The sequence below is a fragment of the Monopterus albus genome, unplaced genomic scaffold (genome assembly GCF_001952655.1).
Source record: "Monopterus albus unplaced genomic scaffold, M_albus_1.0 scaffold88.1, whole genome shotgun sequence".
NCBI classification, from domain to species: Eukaryota; Metazoa; Chordata; class Actinopteri; order Synbranchiformes; family Synbranchidae; genus Monopterus; species Monopterus albus.
Genome location: NW_018127968.1, coordinates 1,149,708 through 1,166,958, shown reverse-complemented (window position 1 = coordinate 1,166,958; position 17,251 = coordinate 1,149,708). Strand labels below are relative to the sequence as shown.

The 17,251-nt window shown below is 38.9% G+C and overlaps 1 protein-coding gene across 1 annotated transcript in view; it reads right to left on the bottom strand.

Moving 5' to 3' along the window:
• Positions 1–17,251, bottom strand: part of LOC109964399 (receptor tyrosine-protein kinase erbB-4) — a 300,706-nt gene that overhangs the window by 17,888 nt on the left and 265,567 nt on the right. Inside the window, 2 exon segments of the mRNA XM_074527649.1 lie at positions 1,581–1,656; positions 2,904–3,059. Of these exon segments, the coding sequence (XP_074383750.1) occupies positions 1,581–1,656; positions 2,904–3,059 (232 nt within the window).

Below are 17,251 nucleotides of genomic sequence, written 5' to 3'. Positions count from 1 at the left end.
AAACTGTGTTAACATCTGTTCAAATAAAAAATCACCAAAATCTGTTATTTATCAAGGGGTGCCTAAACTTTTGCATAAGACTGTATATATATATATATGATGGCAAAATGGCATGTCTGTTGCTTGGGAGCCCTAGTATTGTCTTTCATCAGAACCTTGGCCTTGTAGATAGTATTTATTTGAAACCACATGTAAAAAATCTAGTGGTTAAATTTACAGTTGAAACTGGATTCTTTCACTTAAGACTACTGCCCAAAATGAAGCACTTTCTCACATTTCAGGATTCTGAAAAGGCAATTCTTGCTTTATTATGTCGAGGCTTTATTATTGTAATCCATTATATTTTGGGATCTCTCACTCAAATCTTTCTCACCTACAGCAGGTTCAAAATGCAGCTGCTTGGCTGCAGCTCCTCCTCCTATCTCTGAGCTTCTCTGTCGTTACTCACCAGGTAGGTCTCTTAGGTCACTGAACCAATTGCTTTTTCAGGTGCCCAGATTTAGACTAAGACATTGCAGGGACTGAGCTTTTGCAATGGTTCCTCCTCAGCTATGGAATGGCCTTCTAGAGATTAAATCTGCCTCAGACTGCAATGTCTTTTGCTTGCTCTTGAAGACCCATTTATTTAGGCAGATGTTCAATAAGGGGTCTCACTAGGACATTTATTATCTTATTACCTTAAATGTATTACCCATGCTGTATCTTTGTACATAATTACTTTGCTTTGTTTATTTTTGTATATTTTTTCTGTAATTGATTGCTTGATTATTGTGTGCTGTTATGGTGCTATTTATGATCATTATTTCCTCTACCGTAAAGCACTAAACTCTGGTTTAGAAAAGTGCTATATCAAACTTTTACTTACTAACGAAAGTCCATAAATCTTAGCCAGTGCATTGCCAGTATGTTGTTGTTAATGTTGGCAGAGTTTGTGCAATTTGGCCTGCCAGTGTAGGAGCGTTATTTCAAGAAATGTTCCAGTAAAAAAGTTAATGCAGGAGAGATACGGTTGCTACTGCATCAGCTGCAGGTCAGACAGGCATCTCAGGCCATCTTCACATTTCTAGAATAATGTGAAAAGGACACGTCAAGCTACAGAGGTTGTTCCTCAAAATTTAAAGCACAATCAAATGTGATCCCAGCGACTGTAGCGCAATTTGCAGGACCAATGATCAGGATTACTCTCGTTAAAATGGAGAACATTTTGGCCATCCAGCATTTCACAGTTTCAATTTGTCTGTATGAATATGTCCTGATGAAGGTCTGAGGAATGAAATGCTGTTAATGAAGTGAGTAAAAGACATGGATGGTGTATGGGATTCTTTGTTTTCTCTCCAGGCAATCTTGTGTTTGACATCTATTAAGGACTTGTTCCTCTGCACTGAACAAAATGTTTGGAAAGCATGCACCTAAAACCTTCTGACATCAGCTTCTCCTACATGAATGTAAAATAATTTATGAAGGAAAATCACAGAAAGAACATACTGTACATTTGTCTGTTATATAAAAATATCATGGTCCTATTGTAATGGCTTTGTCCACTTGACCCTAGTTCTGTGAAAGGATATTTTCAAGCTCACCATAACTCCAAACATCACTCTGGTGGGTAAACTTCCTGTAATGGATACACTCCAGGGCCATCCATTTGATGGGCATCTGCCAGGAAGGACAAAAAAAAGAGAATTTATGAAGTAAGTTCTGGGTTCAGGCTAAGTTTGGATCATTTGTTGGTGAGGTGTTGGAACACATTGAACTGACTGTGTAAACCATGGTACAGAGAAAAGAGATATGGCAGAATAAAGACAAAGAAAGGAATTAGGAATTAGGTTGGGCAAATGACAGGGCAGTCTGGAATGCAGTTTAACACAGTGATTAGATTCAAAGGCTGGTTCTGTTCTGATTATAGTGAAGGAAGATGAAGGGAGGATGGCGTGGAAGGTTGCAGTGCGTCTGTCTTTGAGGGGCCAGTACCACAATGCTCAGCGCTGACACAAACCATGATGGACACACTGGAAAGAGGAGGAGAATGGATCAAATATGCTTTCTTGAGAAGAAAGGGTTTAAAAACTAAATACAAAAGAGGAAAAGGATGAAGAAAGATTAGAAGAGGCCGGAAGCCCATGTACGGAGAGCCCCAAGGAAGTATTAGTTTAGTATGTTTACAGGGTTTCGAGATCTCCATTCCCCCAAAGTAAATAAAATGGTCCAATAGAGCAGAATAGTATCTCACTGACTCCACTAAACCTGTCCTTTGTAATGAGCTAAGTTCCTCCCTCAGGATATAAACCCTAATTAATGCTAATGCCTATTGCTGTCTTTTACAACATGTCAGTGGTATGGTCCAAAATACTAGCTCAATAGTACCGTGTCTCAGTGAGCCCCCAAAACCAAACACCGTCAAAAAACATATAATAAAAGTGGACTGCAGCTTCAAATAGCAGAGCGCAGCTACTATAGCACCACAGCCACCAATACAACCATGAACAACACTGAGTTAATAATACCAGCAGTACTGCAACAAACAGTAGTTTGACATTTTATTTGTTCAGTAGAATTCACCATGAACTGGTTCTTCATAAATTTACTTTCATGTTCTGTCTGAATGCAATAAGAAGAAGACGCCACTCCCAGGTGCGTAACCAGCTGCTATTTAACTGTAGCGTTGTATTTAAAGAGTGGAACAGATCCTTTCATTTCCAAAATGTCAAATTTTTCCTTTAAGCTCTTTTCTATATACGCTACAGTTTGCCACTCAAGACATTCACTATTATTCCAGGGGCTCATTCTATCCTACATTGTGTTACACTTTACATTATGAGCCTTAAAAACCTCAGATGTAGACACCATTATTTGTGTGATTATTTATGTGATAGTGTAAATGACAAAGTGATTCCATGAGTTACTTTTCCTCCATCGGCATTATATTCCTTCTCATTAACATCCAGCAGACGAGCCAGGCCAAAGTCTGTGATCTTGATGTGGTTGGGAGACTTGACCAGGACATTTCGGGCTGCCAGATCCCTGTGGACCAGCCTACGCTCCTCCAGATACATCATCCCCTGCAACACACACATGGACACACAAACAGAAATGATTTTCTGTTGAGTTCATTTAGATATGATAGACCACACATATAGTTTATGCAGTCATGAGTGTGCACCCATATGTAGCAACTTGCACAAAGGCACACATTCCAACCTGACTCCTGTTTAGCATTGCCATCTGTTTTCATCATCATCATCATCATAATCATCACTATCACCACGGCCACCTATCAAAACACCATTAGAATTTTTAGAATTATTAGTACCATCATCATTACCACCACATTGTTCTATTTATGGTTATATTTCCCATCAATCAACAACTAGACTATGGAAAAGATCTTATTATTGCCAAATGGTTGGCAATGCAATAACAGCAGCATCCATAAGAATCAACCTAGAGGCAGGTTTTCAATTAAAAACAGGACCCACAGGAGCAATGAATGTTGGCGTAACACATTTCACTCAATACACAGACAGTTAAGAAACCACCCCTCTGCTCTGCCCTCTCCCCACTTTAATTAATGATTATATTTTTTATTTTTCATATACAATTATACAGCATCATTATTAATATATTAAAATATTTTCTTTGACCTTTTTAGATATTCAGAGTAAGTTTACATGTGATTAATATGCAATATTTGTTTCCAGAGGATGTCTCCAAATGTTCAAGTACAACTGATGTGATGACTAAAACAAAACATACTCTGTCAATCTGTCAGCCTTCAAAAAGCAGTATCGACCCCTGCCACACATTAATACCAACCTACCCTCATGCACATATAGTATACTTCCAGATACAATAGATAAAGTGAGAAGTAGAATTTGCATCAACACAAAAGCAGGAGTTTAGTCTCATAACAAAAGAATACTGCTGTATAGCTGCTTAAAACTTTCAGTTCCTGCATCTTGTGCTACACATGTTGAGGCTACTCTGCTCATTGCAAGAGGGAACCTAAAGAGAAAGGAAGATGGTAGGAGAAAACTATTTCAAATTGGACAAGCAATAACAGAAACCACTTTGTCTGAAGTGGTGAGAGGACAGAAAAACGAGGCCTTATTTGAAACCGTAACAAATTGGATTTAGCTGGATTCGGCTGGAATAAAAGGAGGAGGGGATGGAGGAGGAGAGAGGAGAGGGGTGGGGATGATGTGGGGTTGAGTGGTGGCAGTCTAAGAGGTGAGATTACACTGGTAAGGCTATAATCACACTTGCTCATTTGGTTCCCTCCCAGGAGAGAACATGTAGTTTTAGCACACACCTGCTTGAGTGTGTGTGTGTGTGTGTGTGTGGTAATGTGGGGAACTCAAACCAGGGTCGACAGCAGAACTGGTATGGAATTTAAAAAAGTCAAAGTACAGACCATAGGCAGTATATAAAGACAGACGTAGTGAAGCATGACGTAACCCTCTGGTTTGTACTGGAGCTTGTGTCTTAAAGTCAGTGACTTGAATATTTGGTGGTAAATGTACACTATGACATACTTTTTGCAAGTCTACTTCAAAGAGGTCTAAGCCCATCATTAGCCATACACAATCCAAATGTAGCAGAACATGCAGTTTTTATTGAGGTGTGCAGTTTAAGTCTAGTGAATAACCTTAAATGGCACAAATATAAAAAGAAACTAAATGTAAAATGTATGTAAATTACATATACTACAGACCTTTGTCAAGAATCAGGCAATATGTTAACTTACATAATACATTTTCTCTGTATAAAGGCAGTGTTAGAAAAGATTGTGTTACTACACCCTCTGAAGCATTATTTGGACAAAAGAAATTAACAGTGGAAGTCACCACCTCCAGGCTGTGTAGAAAAAAAAAGAACAAGATTGTAGAATTCAAACAATGGGATGGTCATCACAGTGTCCAGACTTCCCAGATGAAGATGAAGAAGCACACATTTATGGGAACTTGTGCATAAATGTTATCTACTGTAGCTAAACAGTATTTGTTTTCAGTAGTTGAAAGAATGAAAGCACAAACGTGTGTTCAGCTGTTGAATAACAATGGGAAATATTTCAGGTGCTCTAAAAAGTAACAGTAGTTAGTAACATCACCAGACCAATATCAATATTTATGGGTCTAACAGTAACAATTATGTTGGTGGTGCTGTAGTGTGAGAATATATGTTACAAAAAGTAACTAACAGACAAAGAAGCTGCTACTCAGCATCAAAACAGACTGAATGATTCTCATTCTTTCTTATGAGGGTTTTTCCATCTCTCTTCTCTCCAGTCCAGCTCTTTTAATCACACACTGCTTAGAGTGATATACACAGAGTGTAGAACTGGAAAGGATAAAGGTTGCGATTTGAGATATTCCATGCTGGGCATTGCCTACAGCTCCCAAATCATCAAGTATGTGTGCATGTGTGTGTCATGGTATGTATACACTGCCAGGTTTCTGACAGATTCTTATTTGTACATAAATCGCGCCCAGTAATCTCCTCAATTTTCAAGACAATTAAGCAGTGGAGGAAGAACGAGTGGCTTGGCAACCCATGAATTTTAATTTGCCGGCACAATGAGACTGGGGTGGGTGTGGGGTGTTTTTTTTCTTCTACTTGTTTGGTCATTTACTGATCTCCTATGTGGACACGATGAGAACAACTCACTGCCAGAGGACTGTAATTGTAGCAAACCTGGATGTGACATCCAGGGAGATACAAGTTGTGGAAGCTATATTTCAGGTAAGGCTGCCACCAGAGAAAATCCATCAGTTTCAGACAGACTGGGTGATGATCACACCTCTAGATGAGGGCTGCTTTCCCGCCAGTGGGGATCAGGCCTATGCCCTAGACCCTGCACATGGCTATTTTACACAGAAAAACAAGCCAGACCAACAAACAAATAAATAAATAAATCAAAATAAACCTACTACTACAAGAAAAAGTCATTGCTAGGAGCAGAGATGACAAAGCTTTGAATCACACATCCAGAATTTAAGGAAAACATTGTTTTTACCAGTATGTAGCAAGATCCTAGATATAGACATACAGTTTCATACACTGTCACTCTTTTTGTGTTTTTGCATGCTAGAAAAGACTAGTGTATTGACTGAAGTTACTGCATGAACCGAATGTAATGACATTCTGATACCTAGTTTTAAAGTTTTGCTATTATTACACACACACACACACACACACACACACAGACAAAAAAGGCATTTGTCACTGCAGAAGTTACTGATTTACTTAAAGATTTACTGTATGGTTGTTTAAAAGTATAGAACATGAGTAGACTTTTTTGATTTTGGGTCAACACTAGTGAAAAAAATTCATTTATAGGAGAAGAATTGAAGGTGAATAGGACACAAGCAGTGCTATAGGTCTTTATACAGGGTGTTGAACCAGAGCATTACTGCTCTTCCAGAAAATATTCTGACCTCCTGTCATGGTTATTTACGCAAACAAAACCAAGGGGACAGGATTTTCATCAGATGTGTTTTGTAAAGATACATTTGGTGGCAAGTGGCAAAGGGCTGGAGATTAAATCAGTAGAAACAAAACAAAGAGAGGTGGCACCCATTTTATTTTATTTTTTACTGACTAGCGCTTCCCACTGCTGTTTATCCTGGCAACACAGACACACAGTCAACAGTCAGAGAAATCTATAATCAAGTGATTCATCCAGATGCAATGTTATTCATGATGAAACACTTCTAATGAGATTGAACATCCTGCAGAGGTTCTATAAGCCTCTTGTGTGTTCTCTTCTTTTGGCGAGTGTGTGCATGTGTGCGTGTGTTAGGTGAGCCACTTCCTGTGCTGGGGTACAATTGACATTTCTTGCTGAGCATTTGAGGAATTGATTTTTGGATCTCACTGCATACCAAGTATTATGTAATAGCTTTAATTATGATGGACAGGAGGACATTTGATTTAAAGGATAAGGCCAGTCATTTTCTATATTAATAGTATTTTCAGCAATCTCCATATAGAGACTAAAACTGACAATGAATCGCCTTTATTCATTGTTAATGTCCGTCAGCCCTGGATTAGCTTGTTCATCAGTGCAATAAATCTCCATTGTTGTACAAAAACAAATAAAAACACATCAGGGAAACACATCACTACACTGGGTGATGTCTTTTTCCCCAAACCCGACTATGTTGCCTCAAAATCCCCAACCGGCCGTAATTTCCTGAAGTTAGCAGGAGTTAGAGTCAACTGCGCATGTGATAGATCTTGCGTGAGCTCTCAGCTTTGTTTACATCCTGCTATCTCCTCACACTCAGGTCTGGTTTTGAATTGTTTCTTAACAACAACGGAGGTCTATGGTACAGATGAAAAGGCTGATCCAGGACTGGCAAGTATAACACTGAGTAGAGGCAATTTGTTGTTGATTTTAGTCTCTGCATTGGAGTGTTCAAAATATTGTTAATGTAGAAAATAACTGGCCTCATCCTTTAATATATATTTGAGTCCAGCATCATTTCCGGTACTATCTTTAAACTGTTTCTTGCCTTCCTGGCTGCTTGTTTCCTAATCTTTTCAGAGAGCCATCAGTGATCCACATTACTCAATCTGAAGCTTGTATTTGTTACTAACAGAATAGTTAATATTCCTATTCTTATTCTGAACACACTTAGCAGCAGGAAAGCATGAATTGCCTTTGCTGTTTTCTGTTTTATTATACAGTACCCTCTCTTTTGCTCATTTTGACTGGGATGCCAGTATTTCTGAAGAATACAGGCTGTTTAGTGACTTCATTTTTTGTTATCATACTGTGAATAATGATGCAGTTTTATTGGAGATTTGTGACACCACTGCAGCATCTTCTTGATATAGTACTGATGTTTAATGTATGGTTTGGATATAAAAAGATTCCAGTGGGCATGGGAGAAAGTGAATCACTCTTTAAGGAGTGAGGTGTAACCAATCACACCAGTGTGGAGGAGAAACTGAGAGAAAAGGGGAGAATGATAACACAATAATGATGAAAGCGGTAGGCTTTCATTTCATTTTGAGCTACCATGTCAGAATGAATTTAGAAAGTGAAATTAGTGGGCAGCTTGGATATGAGTAATTTGTCTGTGCTCAGACTGTGTTACCACAGTGTGATGGGAAACTTTGTCCATATACATTTAATTTCTCTGATGAATGCTTAATGCAGATTCCACGTTCTTACCTACAGTGTTGAGGAGCATTTGCCCCTCTTAAATGAACACCCACTACCACTCATGAGTGTAACTGAGCTAGCACAATATGCAATCATCACTTTAAATTAATAATCAGATGGCAAAAGACTTTTACTGGTGAAAAAGAAGAAGATTCATAGTTTGTGTGACCTCAAATCTGCCACTTTTAAAAATTTGGAGGTACCTTCTGTATAGCATTGTGTGTTGGGATGCCAGCATATTGTACCTACACCTTTACTTGATTTTCTAGTCAAATTATTTGTGCCCTCTGACAAATAATCGTGAGAAATGCAGTTGCTGACAGCACAGTACTTTTCTTGAAGCCAGTTTATCACACGGTGCTGCGTTCTGAGCTCTTGGCATACCTAGAAAATATGTAAGCAAATATTATGTGCTGTTAAAAACAGAGAACCTGGCAAGAGCTGTGTGTAGAATTAGCTTCACACACACACACACAGTATTCATGGATGCCTCAAAGCCAGTAGCGTGTACAATTAAGTCTCCTCTCTCACTGCTATCTCTGGGTCAGCATTAATAAAAAATAGTTATAGAGGCAATTTATATACCATTTGAAGTAAAGTCCAGGTCTTTACTCACCAAGTGACCAATTACATTAATTCTCTGACCTATTCTCTGACAGAGACAGAGTTGGAATGTTGTAATAAAAATGATATGAGTTTGTAAAAATGTATTAAACCCTAAAGGAACTTGAGTGCTTTTATTAAGATGAGACCACTGTGGTAACAAACATACATATGTAATTTTGTAAAAGCAACAAAACTAACCAATCTTTGAATTATTTGCAACAAGTCTCCAACCTCTGACCCATATGGTCAGTAGTCCTAAGTATAATTCATGTGGATGCCAGTCATGGTCACTTGTGCTAAGGAAGTGATGACTGGAAATTTAAAAAGACTCATTCTATTTCAGCCTGATTATATGAATACATTAAACACAGCAAGTTAGTAAGCAGCTCCATATGTTTATCCTGAAACATGTTTGGCTTCAGGGGACTTTAGGTTACATTTAGGTTCCCCTGCCCATAAGAACTGCCAATACCTGCATCAAGAACATGCATGGGTTAACACAAACACATCAAATTATGACTGCTATAAGTTTAGATGCTTTTATTCTTGTGTTAAACTGAAACAAAAACAAACTGAGATAGTTAAAAGGAGTGAAAAGAAAAGCCACGAACACAGAAAGGTGTTACTTTGTATGTGACCCAGATTGTATGATCCATCCCTGCTTAATGTCAGGTTCCCACTAGAGTCACTGCTTCAACCCTGCCAGCATGCTGGTGTGCCAGGTCCCTACAGGCACCTTTGGGATCAGGTGGCAGATTCATAACATACGCCAATAACATGACCTTGTCCTGGAAGTACCTACTCAAGCTCAGTAAAGGGGGCAACAGGGGCCAGTGAGGTCAGTGGGAGTGGAGAAAGAATGAGAAACCAGATGGATATGCTAATGTACCTGGCATAGTGTAATCTGCTGCTATCCCTCTCTCTCTTTGACTATTTCTTTTACTCGTTTTGCCAATGAGTATGCAAAGTAGAAAATGTCTTTCTTAAAGCGTCATTAAGAAGTAAATGGCTGACCAGTCTCTATCAGCAGCCAAATGACTGCAGCCACGTGATCAAATGTCTAGATTGGGGTCTGGGTGACGGTCAGTCTGAGCACTAAAGCTGTTCTTTATCCTGCTAGTGTCACTGGATTTTTAATCTCTTCCTCTTCAGTAACAGTAGGTCTGGAAATTCCACAAACAATAAATCACAACAGACAATTAGAGCAGAGATGTCCTCTGAAGTGCTCATACAGTAACGTAATAATGCTTATGGGTTATGGCATACAGTAACGTAATAATGCTTATGGGGGCCGCATTTGAATGCATGGTCGCGTAGTTTTTGATAAGAGGGCCAGAAGTTCAAAAGATGAACATTTCTGTGTCTGATTCACTGGTACTGACTGAGAGCCCTTAAAGCCCCTTTAAACATTCCATTTGTTATTTACAAATTGCTGTTTAATTGCATAATTTTTACAATATATCATCAAATTAAAGTATTAAGCTGTGATTTTTTTCTCTTTTCACAAAGTGTTAAAGTATCTTTCTCAAATGAGTTTTTGAATGTATTTGTTGACATGCTGTTATGAAATGTTTGCACACTGATTGGAATGTGTAACTGTAATCTGTATGCATGGAACAGGCAAATAATGAAATTAAATTAGCAAACTGTATCTTATTTGCATCAAATAACTACTGCATCTATTTCATTGATGCAGCACAGCTTGGTGTGTCTTTTTGTGAGTCAAAACTCTTGAATGTAATGAGACCAGAGGTACTTGCAGATATGAACACAGTGTAACTGATTGATTTACACAATTTTTTGAAAGTGCTGTATGAGATAATATTTAATTACAGCCTAATGAAAATGCACTATAAATTAATCACCATCTGAATGTGTGTAAACACACATTCCCTCAAGTCAAAAGACAGAAAAAGGGACACACACACACACACTCTCTCTCTCTTCAAGGCAATAATAATTATAAAAAATATTCAAAATGGAAACACAAAAGGAGTAAGAACAAAACAGCAAGTGTTCTGACCTGGAGAGAGAAGCTGTTTCCTATTCAATCATCTGTCTTTTCACCTTTGAGTCATGTAAAAGACAAACATTGATTACTTATTGTAGTGTGCGTCAGATCCCTGTTGTCATTTGAATATTATGATAATCCATTATACATGCGTTCCACTTCTTTAATTGTGGATTTGCTTCTCTAATTGCTAGACAAAGCGTGTGACCTTTGGCTGATGAAACTATTCCAGAACATTATTTCTAAAATGCATGGTTGTCATTGTAACCCTAAATGACTTGACGTTTCTGAAGATAAAAAAACATGTTCTGTCAGCAGCACTGTGATGCCACATGCTTTCTGTAAACACACTGGTATAGCTTGTAAGTCTGGCATCCAACTAACGACAGAGGTTATAAGTCAGTCACTGACTCAGGTCGGTGACTGTGAGAAACAGCAGCTATATTTGGTGGATACACTTATTGTGATGTCTTTACCTTTCAGAGTTGGGACAGTCTTCCTGTTTGGTGAGCCATCCATCTGCTTGTGTTTCAGTGTAGGCAGCTAAGTCTGCTTGTGCTTTCCAGTGAGGAAGTGTGTGCAGATTGCCTCAGGTTGTTTGCAAAGGGGTGGGCGCATTGAAACACACTGCTGAGACACCTCTCGAGTAAATAGAGAGGTGGGCCTTAGAGTGTGTACATTTCTTTGTGTTTAAGCAGATACTACCCTTTTAGTCATAAAACTGCATTCAAATGAGCCTTGGACAAGATGCTAGAGCCAGTGTAAATGTTAAGCACAGACAATAACCTGGTAAAAGATGGTAAAACACTGTAAAGCAGGTTGGCCTTCTTTAAAGCTGACATAAATCTGAAAATCCTCCTGCATAACAGTGCAGTGAAGACCACTGTGAGCAGTACTGAACCAAGCAAAGTTTTCTGAATAAATTATCGATCTTCTGAAAACAACAGATTTTCTAGCAGATTGCTGTTTAGCTGAGGTATAAGTCTGTCTGTCTGTTTATGAAAAGAAAATGTCATCACTGGAATAAAGGATAAAAGAATGCTTTACCAAAAGGGCAGAGCCAGCTTTCCTTGGTGTAAAAACCTTTTTTCACTACCTGGCTTGATTTCAGCCTGTATTTCTTGGAATAAAAGTTATTTATTTATTAGCTTCAAACAGGATGTCATAATAAAATCAGTGTTTTTCCATTTACCACAACATTGCTGGACAGAATAGGATCTGGAGTGTAAGTTTGCCAATTTAAAGCCCAAGTGGTCAGACCTGTGGGTAACTGGTGGAGTGGGCTGTGAGCCTTGTCAGCGCTCATTATAGCATACAACAGCTTTAAACTTCAAACCAATCAATAAATGGAACAACTGCCACTTAGACCATCATACCATCTTTCAGGTCTAGAGTAATGAACTATAACAGAGGAATGATAATAATGATGATAATCACAATTAGTGGGATAATAGCAGGGCAGTCACAGAGTGATAATGGGAGACAGCTGTAATATATGACTGATGTTCTGCAAAGCTGGTAAATGAGTAGGAATTTTATTCAGAGTGTTCGTATCTGATTGTTTGTTGATGCCATTTAAATATTTAAAAATAATACACAAATAACTGCATTAATTTTAACACCAAACGTACCAGAATTTACACAGAAAATCTGCAAAAATACCTAAAAATATTCTATTTTTTATTTCTTTTTTCTTATTTCATTTTTATTTTGTCTAACCTCCTTTTTTTATTTTACAAAACGTTTTAAAAAGTTGGGATGGTATGTAAAATTCAATTCATTTGTATTACATTTTTTAAGATTACTCTGTTATTTTATTCAGTTCAATTCAGTTTATTTCTATAGTGCCAATTCACAACAACAGTTGTCTCAGGACACTTCACATAATCAGGTCTAGACCTTACACTGTTATAAGGAAAACCCGACAAATCTCCCATTGAGCAAGCACTTGGTGACAGTGGAGAGGAAAACCTCCGCCAGACCCGAGCTCTTGGTGGGCGGCTGTCTGCCTCGACCGGTTGGGGTGAGTGGATAGAGGAGTAAGAAAAGAAACTAAACACAACAACAAACAAACACTGGGCAGGTTGATGTGGCCACTGCTCATCAGAAACGTAGAGCTCTAGAGCCAGGGCTACCTGCAGAAAGGTAGAGAGAGAGAGGACACACTACGGGAGAGAGGAGACACACAGTTACTGACGCACAACGGTGGCATATAGATGCATAGAGAGAGAGGAGAGGGGAGGGGAGCTCAGAACATCATGGGGGGACCCTCAGCAGTCTAGGCCTATAGCAGCATAACTAAAATTAAAACTGAAAATAGTTAATTGTAAATTATCAGTGTCCTGTATTACTTTGAAAACAATAGAGCAGCACATAAGTTTGTGATACCTCATCAATTTTATTAATTGTTAAAAAAAAAAAAAACCCCACCCACTTCAATTCTGATGCCTGAAACACATTCCAAAAAATTCGGGACGGTTGCATTTCAGGGCCAGTAGTGAGGTAAAACTATAAAATGATGATTCCATACAGGGCACAGATGATTTACACATTACTATTTTCAGTTTTAATTTAGATTTTACATATTGTCCTAATTATGTCTGATCTGTGGTTGTATTACCAGACTCCATATAGAGTTGAACATACCCACACAACACACAAACCACACGTATAACCCATGTGTAATGTTTTGTCTTGTTGTCATGCTATTTTGTCACATTACCAAAAAAAAAAAAAAGGGGCAGACCATCTCCAAGGGCCAGCTAAATTACCTTAAATTACAGATAAACACGTTTTCTTACTTATCTCTAAGGTATTCTAGCAATGCAAATACTTTAGGTTTATCTTTGAGATATTGCTTCTGAGATTTCTGGATCCACATCAATATAATGAAAATGAAGTTTCAGTGACACTGGGCGAATACATTTCAAAAATAATTTCTTTGGTAGAAATGTCCAGTTAAAAATGTTAAGACTGCAAATTATGCAGAGCGACAGAGACACTGTTGGAGCTTTCTGCCCAAGGACTTTGACATGTGGAGGACCGGGACCAGGTTGCCAGCCCAGCCATCAGTGGATGACCTGTTCTACAGTACCCCCTGAGCCACAGCCTACCTACTAGATGCTAAGTGAAAACATATTAATAGTAAGAGTAGGAAGATGTAAGATTTTTCAGTGTATTTGCTCTTGGTGCTGGTTTACCGTTTCTCTCTATTTCCATTCCCCCACCTGTCTTTCTCCTTCCAGACAGTGTTCACTGATTGTGAGGTTGATTTGCTCCCTGTAGATCCAGTAAATAATACATAGAGGTGTGTAAGTATGTGGACATGTATGTCTATATATTATGGCCTGCATTCAAACTGTCCTACAAGTTTGCTCTTTTGTTTGTGTTCACACTGGTACTTTTCATTGTCTGTGTGTGACTTGGAGAGAATGAGGGCTGGAAGTTGCTATTAATATTGTAGGACTTTTTCTTCTTAGCTTTGGGATGTGTTGCTGTGTATGTGTGTGGGAGCAAGACTGTGTGAGGGCTGTACAGCGAGCCCAGGGAGCGTGAGACATGTCTGCAGCCCATTCATGAGTAGTAACAAAAGCCATATTGTAATAAGACGATCCTGTCTTGGCCATGATAACGGCTTCGACAATAAACCCCGCACCCTGATCAGGACAAAAAAGTGACACAGCTTTTCTATAGTTTTGTTTCATTTGCTTCATTTCCTGAGATGATTCTGATGAAACAAAACAACCTTGAGCTGTGACAACTCTTTGATGCATCTTGGGAGAATCTAAGAAGAACCGGAAGCTTTTAGAACATGTGACAAAGTCATCATCATGGTACTACAGTATTTTCTAGCCATTTTAATAGCTGTATACACCTTAATAAAGATAAGGATAATCACACCTTTATTTGGCCAAGTATGTTACACACAAGGAATTTGTTTCCGGTACAGAACCGACGCAGCCATCTGCAGCGCCAACTCACACCAATGGCTCAGGGGCAACTTGGGGGTTCAGTGTCTTGCCCAAGGACACGTCGACACGTGGACTGCAGGCACCGAGATTAGAACCCCTGGCCCTCCGGTTGGGAGACGACTGGTCACATGACCTCAGTTTTTCCATATTTAAGTTTGGAAACAGCTACGTGAGGATTTGATCACTCAAGTACCAGGTTTAGATAATTTACAGTAGCTTACTGTTTTCCAAACAGTGTTGGTATTAAATGCATAATTCTGGAACCACATGGTCTACTCACATCACATTAATAAAGATGCATATTTAGACTATACTGTAGGTTTTACATTACTAAGATAAGTTTTTAAAGAATTATGTTTTTAGACCATCCAGTATATTTTGTTATAATACTACAATATACATTATAAAAGAAATATAATAAACATTAAAATAGCTCACAGGTAAAGAAGAATATTGTCTCTTATGTCTAACTGACTAACCTGAATTTTGATTTGTTATACTTCTTAGTGATATTATTGTAAAAAATGAAATGGAGAGACTGAAAAGTAGCAAGAAGCAGAGGCACTTAGAGGACATTTCAATGTCTTCTGCATGAACAAGGCACCACTGAAAATAGCAGATGGTACAGGTCTGAACGCGCGATTGTATAACTTGACCTGCACTGAAACAGCTACATCATAAGTTCATACCCGATAAGAATGTTAATGATAATTGCAGTGAACTGGAATATGGAGAGGTTGAGCTCATTAAAAGGCTTAATGGCATGATGGCTGTATGTGACTTTGATTTTTCCTTACCCTCTCTCTTTCTCATCCTGGTAAACACATTATTGCTGTACAACACCAAATTGCTTCCTTTAACCGAGCTGATACTTTGGGAAGTGTGCTTGTCAAGTGTGTCAGGTCAGAAACAGGTTTTAGCAAATAATAAGCATGTCGAGTCATAGTCACAGATTCATGAGTACTTCAATTTCAGAAACAGGAGGAACTAAAATGTACTACCACAACTGCTGTGACACAATCAAATGTCTATGCAAATGTGATCAGGCTAATTAATTAAGTAATGACCATATATTTCTATTAATAATGATCTTGGTTTCCCATAAAATTATAACAACAAATCTGCCACTGTTGATACCAGCAGCCTCATATTTTAAATTATGAGTTAAAATGTATTAATGCCTCATTAACAGGCACAATTTTGCTGAAACATGGCAGAAAAACTTATTACATAACTGACTATGGGAGGAAACTCATATTCTTAGATGTGCAAGAAATGTGGGCTGTGATTGGACCAGTGACAGCCAATCACAACATGAGCCCGGTAACCAAGCCTTAACCCTCCAGCAGCCATTTGAAGGTGAGGACCAGCCAAAATGTCCTCACTTTCCCAACATGCCCGAACTCCCATGGTACATAACTCAAACTGGCCCTCGCAATCCACTGCCATACACATACACACAAACACACAGAGTTTGAGTCAGTTCCAAAGATGCTGGTGAGTAGGCATCTACAGTGGCAGGCGGCTAATTGAAAGTGAAGTGGATCCAAGCTGTCGCAGCATTGGCCTTCCGCCTATGAGAAGCTATCTGCCAGTGTTAATACCAGTAGGCTGAACGCGCGCACACACATAGGTAAACAGGTTTTGGTCTCCACAGTGTGAGTAAGACCAGGTGCACAGACACAAAACTACACACATTGTGAAACAGATCCCTGTTTGCAGAGATGTGAGTGTTGATATATCAGTTTCCCCAGGGAAATAAATATAAAATCAGAGGGTAAACCTGTTCTGTAATAAACAGCGATGGGAGGAAATAAAGGGCAAAGGCTTAAAAAAGCAGCAGATAAAGATGCTGTACATATTTTCCAGCGCAGGCCTTGTGTGCATGTTTGTGCTTAACAGAAGGTCAAGAATTAATGAGAATTTCTGTGGTTTCACACTGCCTTATAGTGAGAGGCAAAGTGAAGTAAATAAAAGAAAAGCCGATTGCACACTTTTCATGTCAGGCAGCATCTGTGTGGGTGTGTTTGTTTAAGGGCATCATAATATGGCTGTGTGTGCGTGTGCGTGTGCTTAAATGCATCCAATCAAATTATGAGATGTTCACATATTCAAGCTTTCATTTAGCAGTGAGATTGTGTGTATCTGGTAGTCTCTCATTAGTGTAGACCTGTCTGCCTGAGCTGCCAGTCTTATCCATTGGGCGAGCTGCCTGCAGTCATCTGTTTCCCTTTCCGCCCTACCAGGCTACATCCATCTCTGCTCAGCCAAACAGTGGTAAAACTACATCACTGCTATGTGTGAATGAGTGAGAAAGTGAGTGAGAATGTATTCCTCTTGGCTTGTTTTTGTCTGCTTTTGACTGACAACATGGCAACCATCAATCAGTAGGGGCCTGATGGGTGTACTGTATATCCTCCTGCCCTTTGCAGTAATTATTTATCTGTCTGCCATCTTGAGGGGGGTGCCTTTGCATTTCCAGGTGACCAAGTT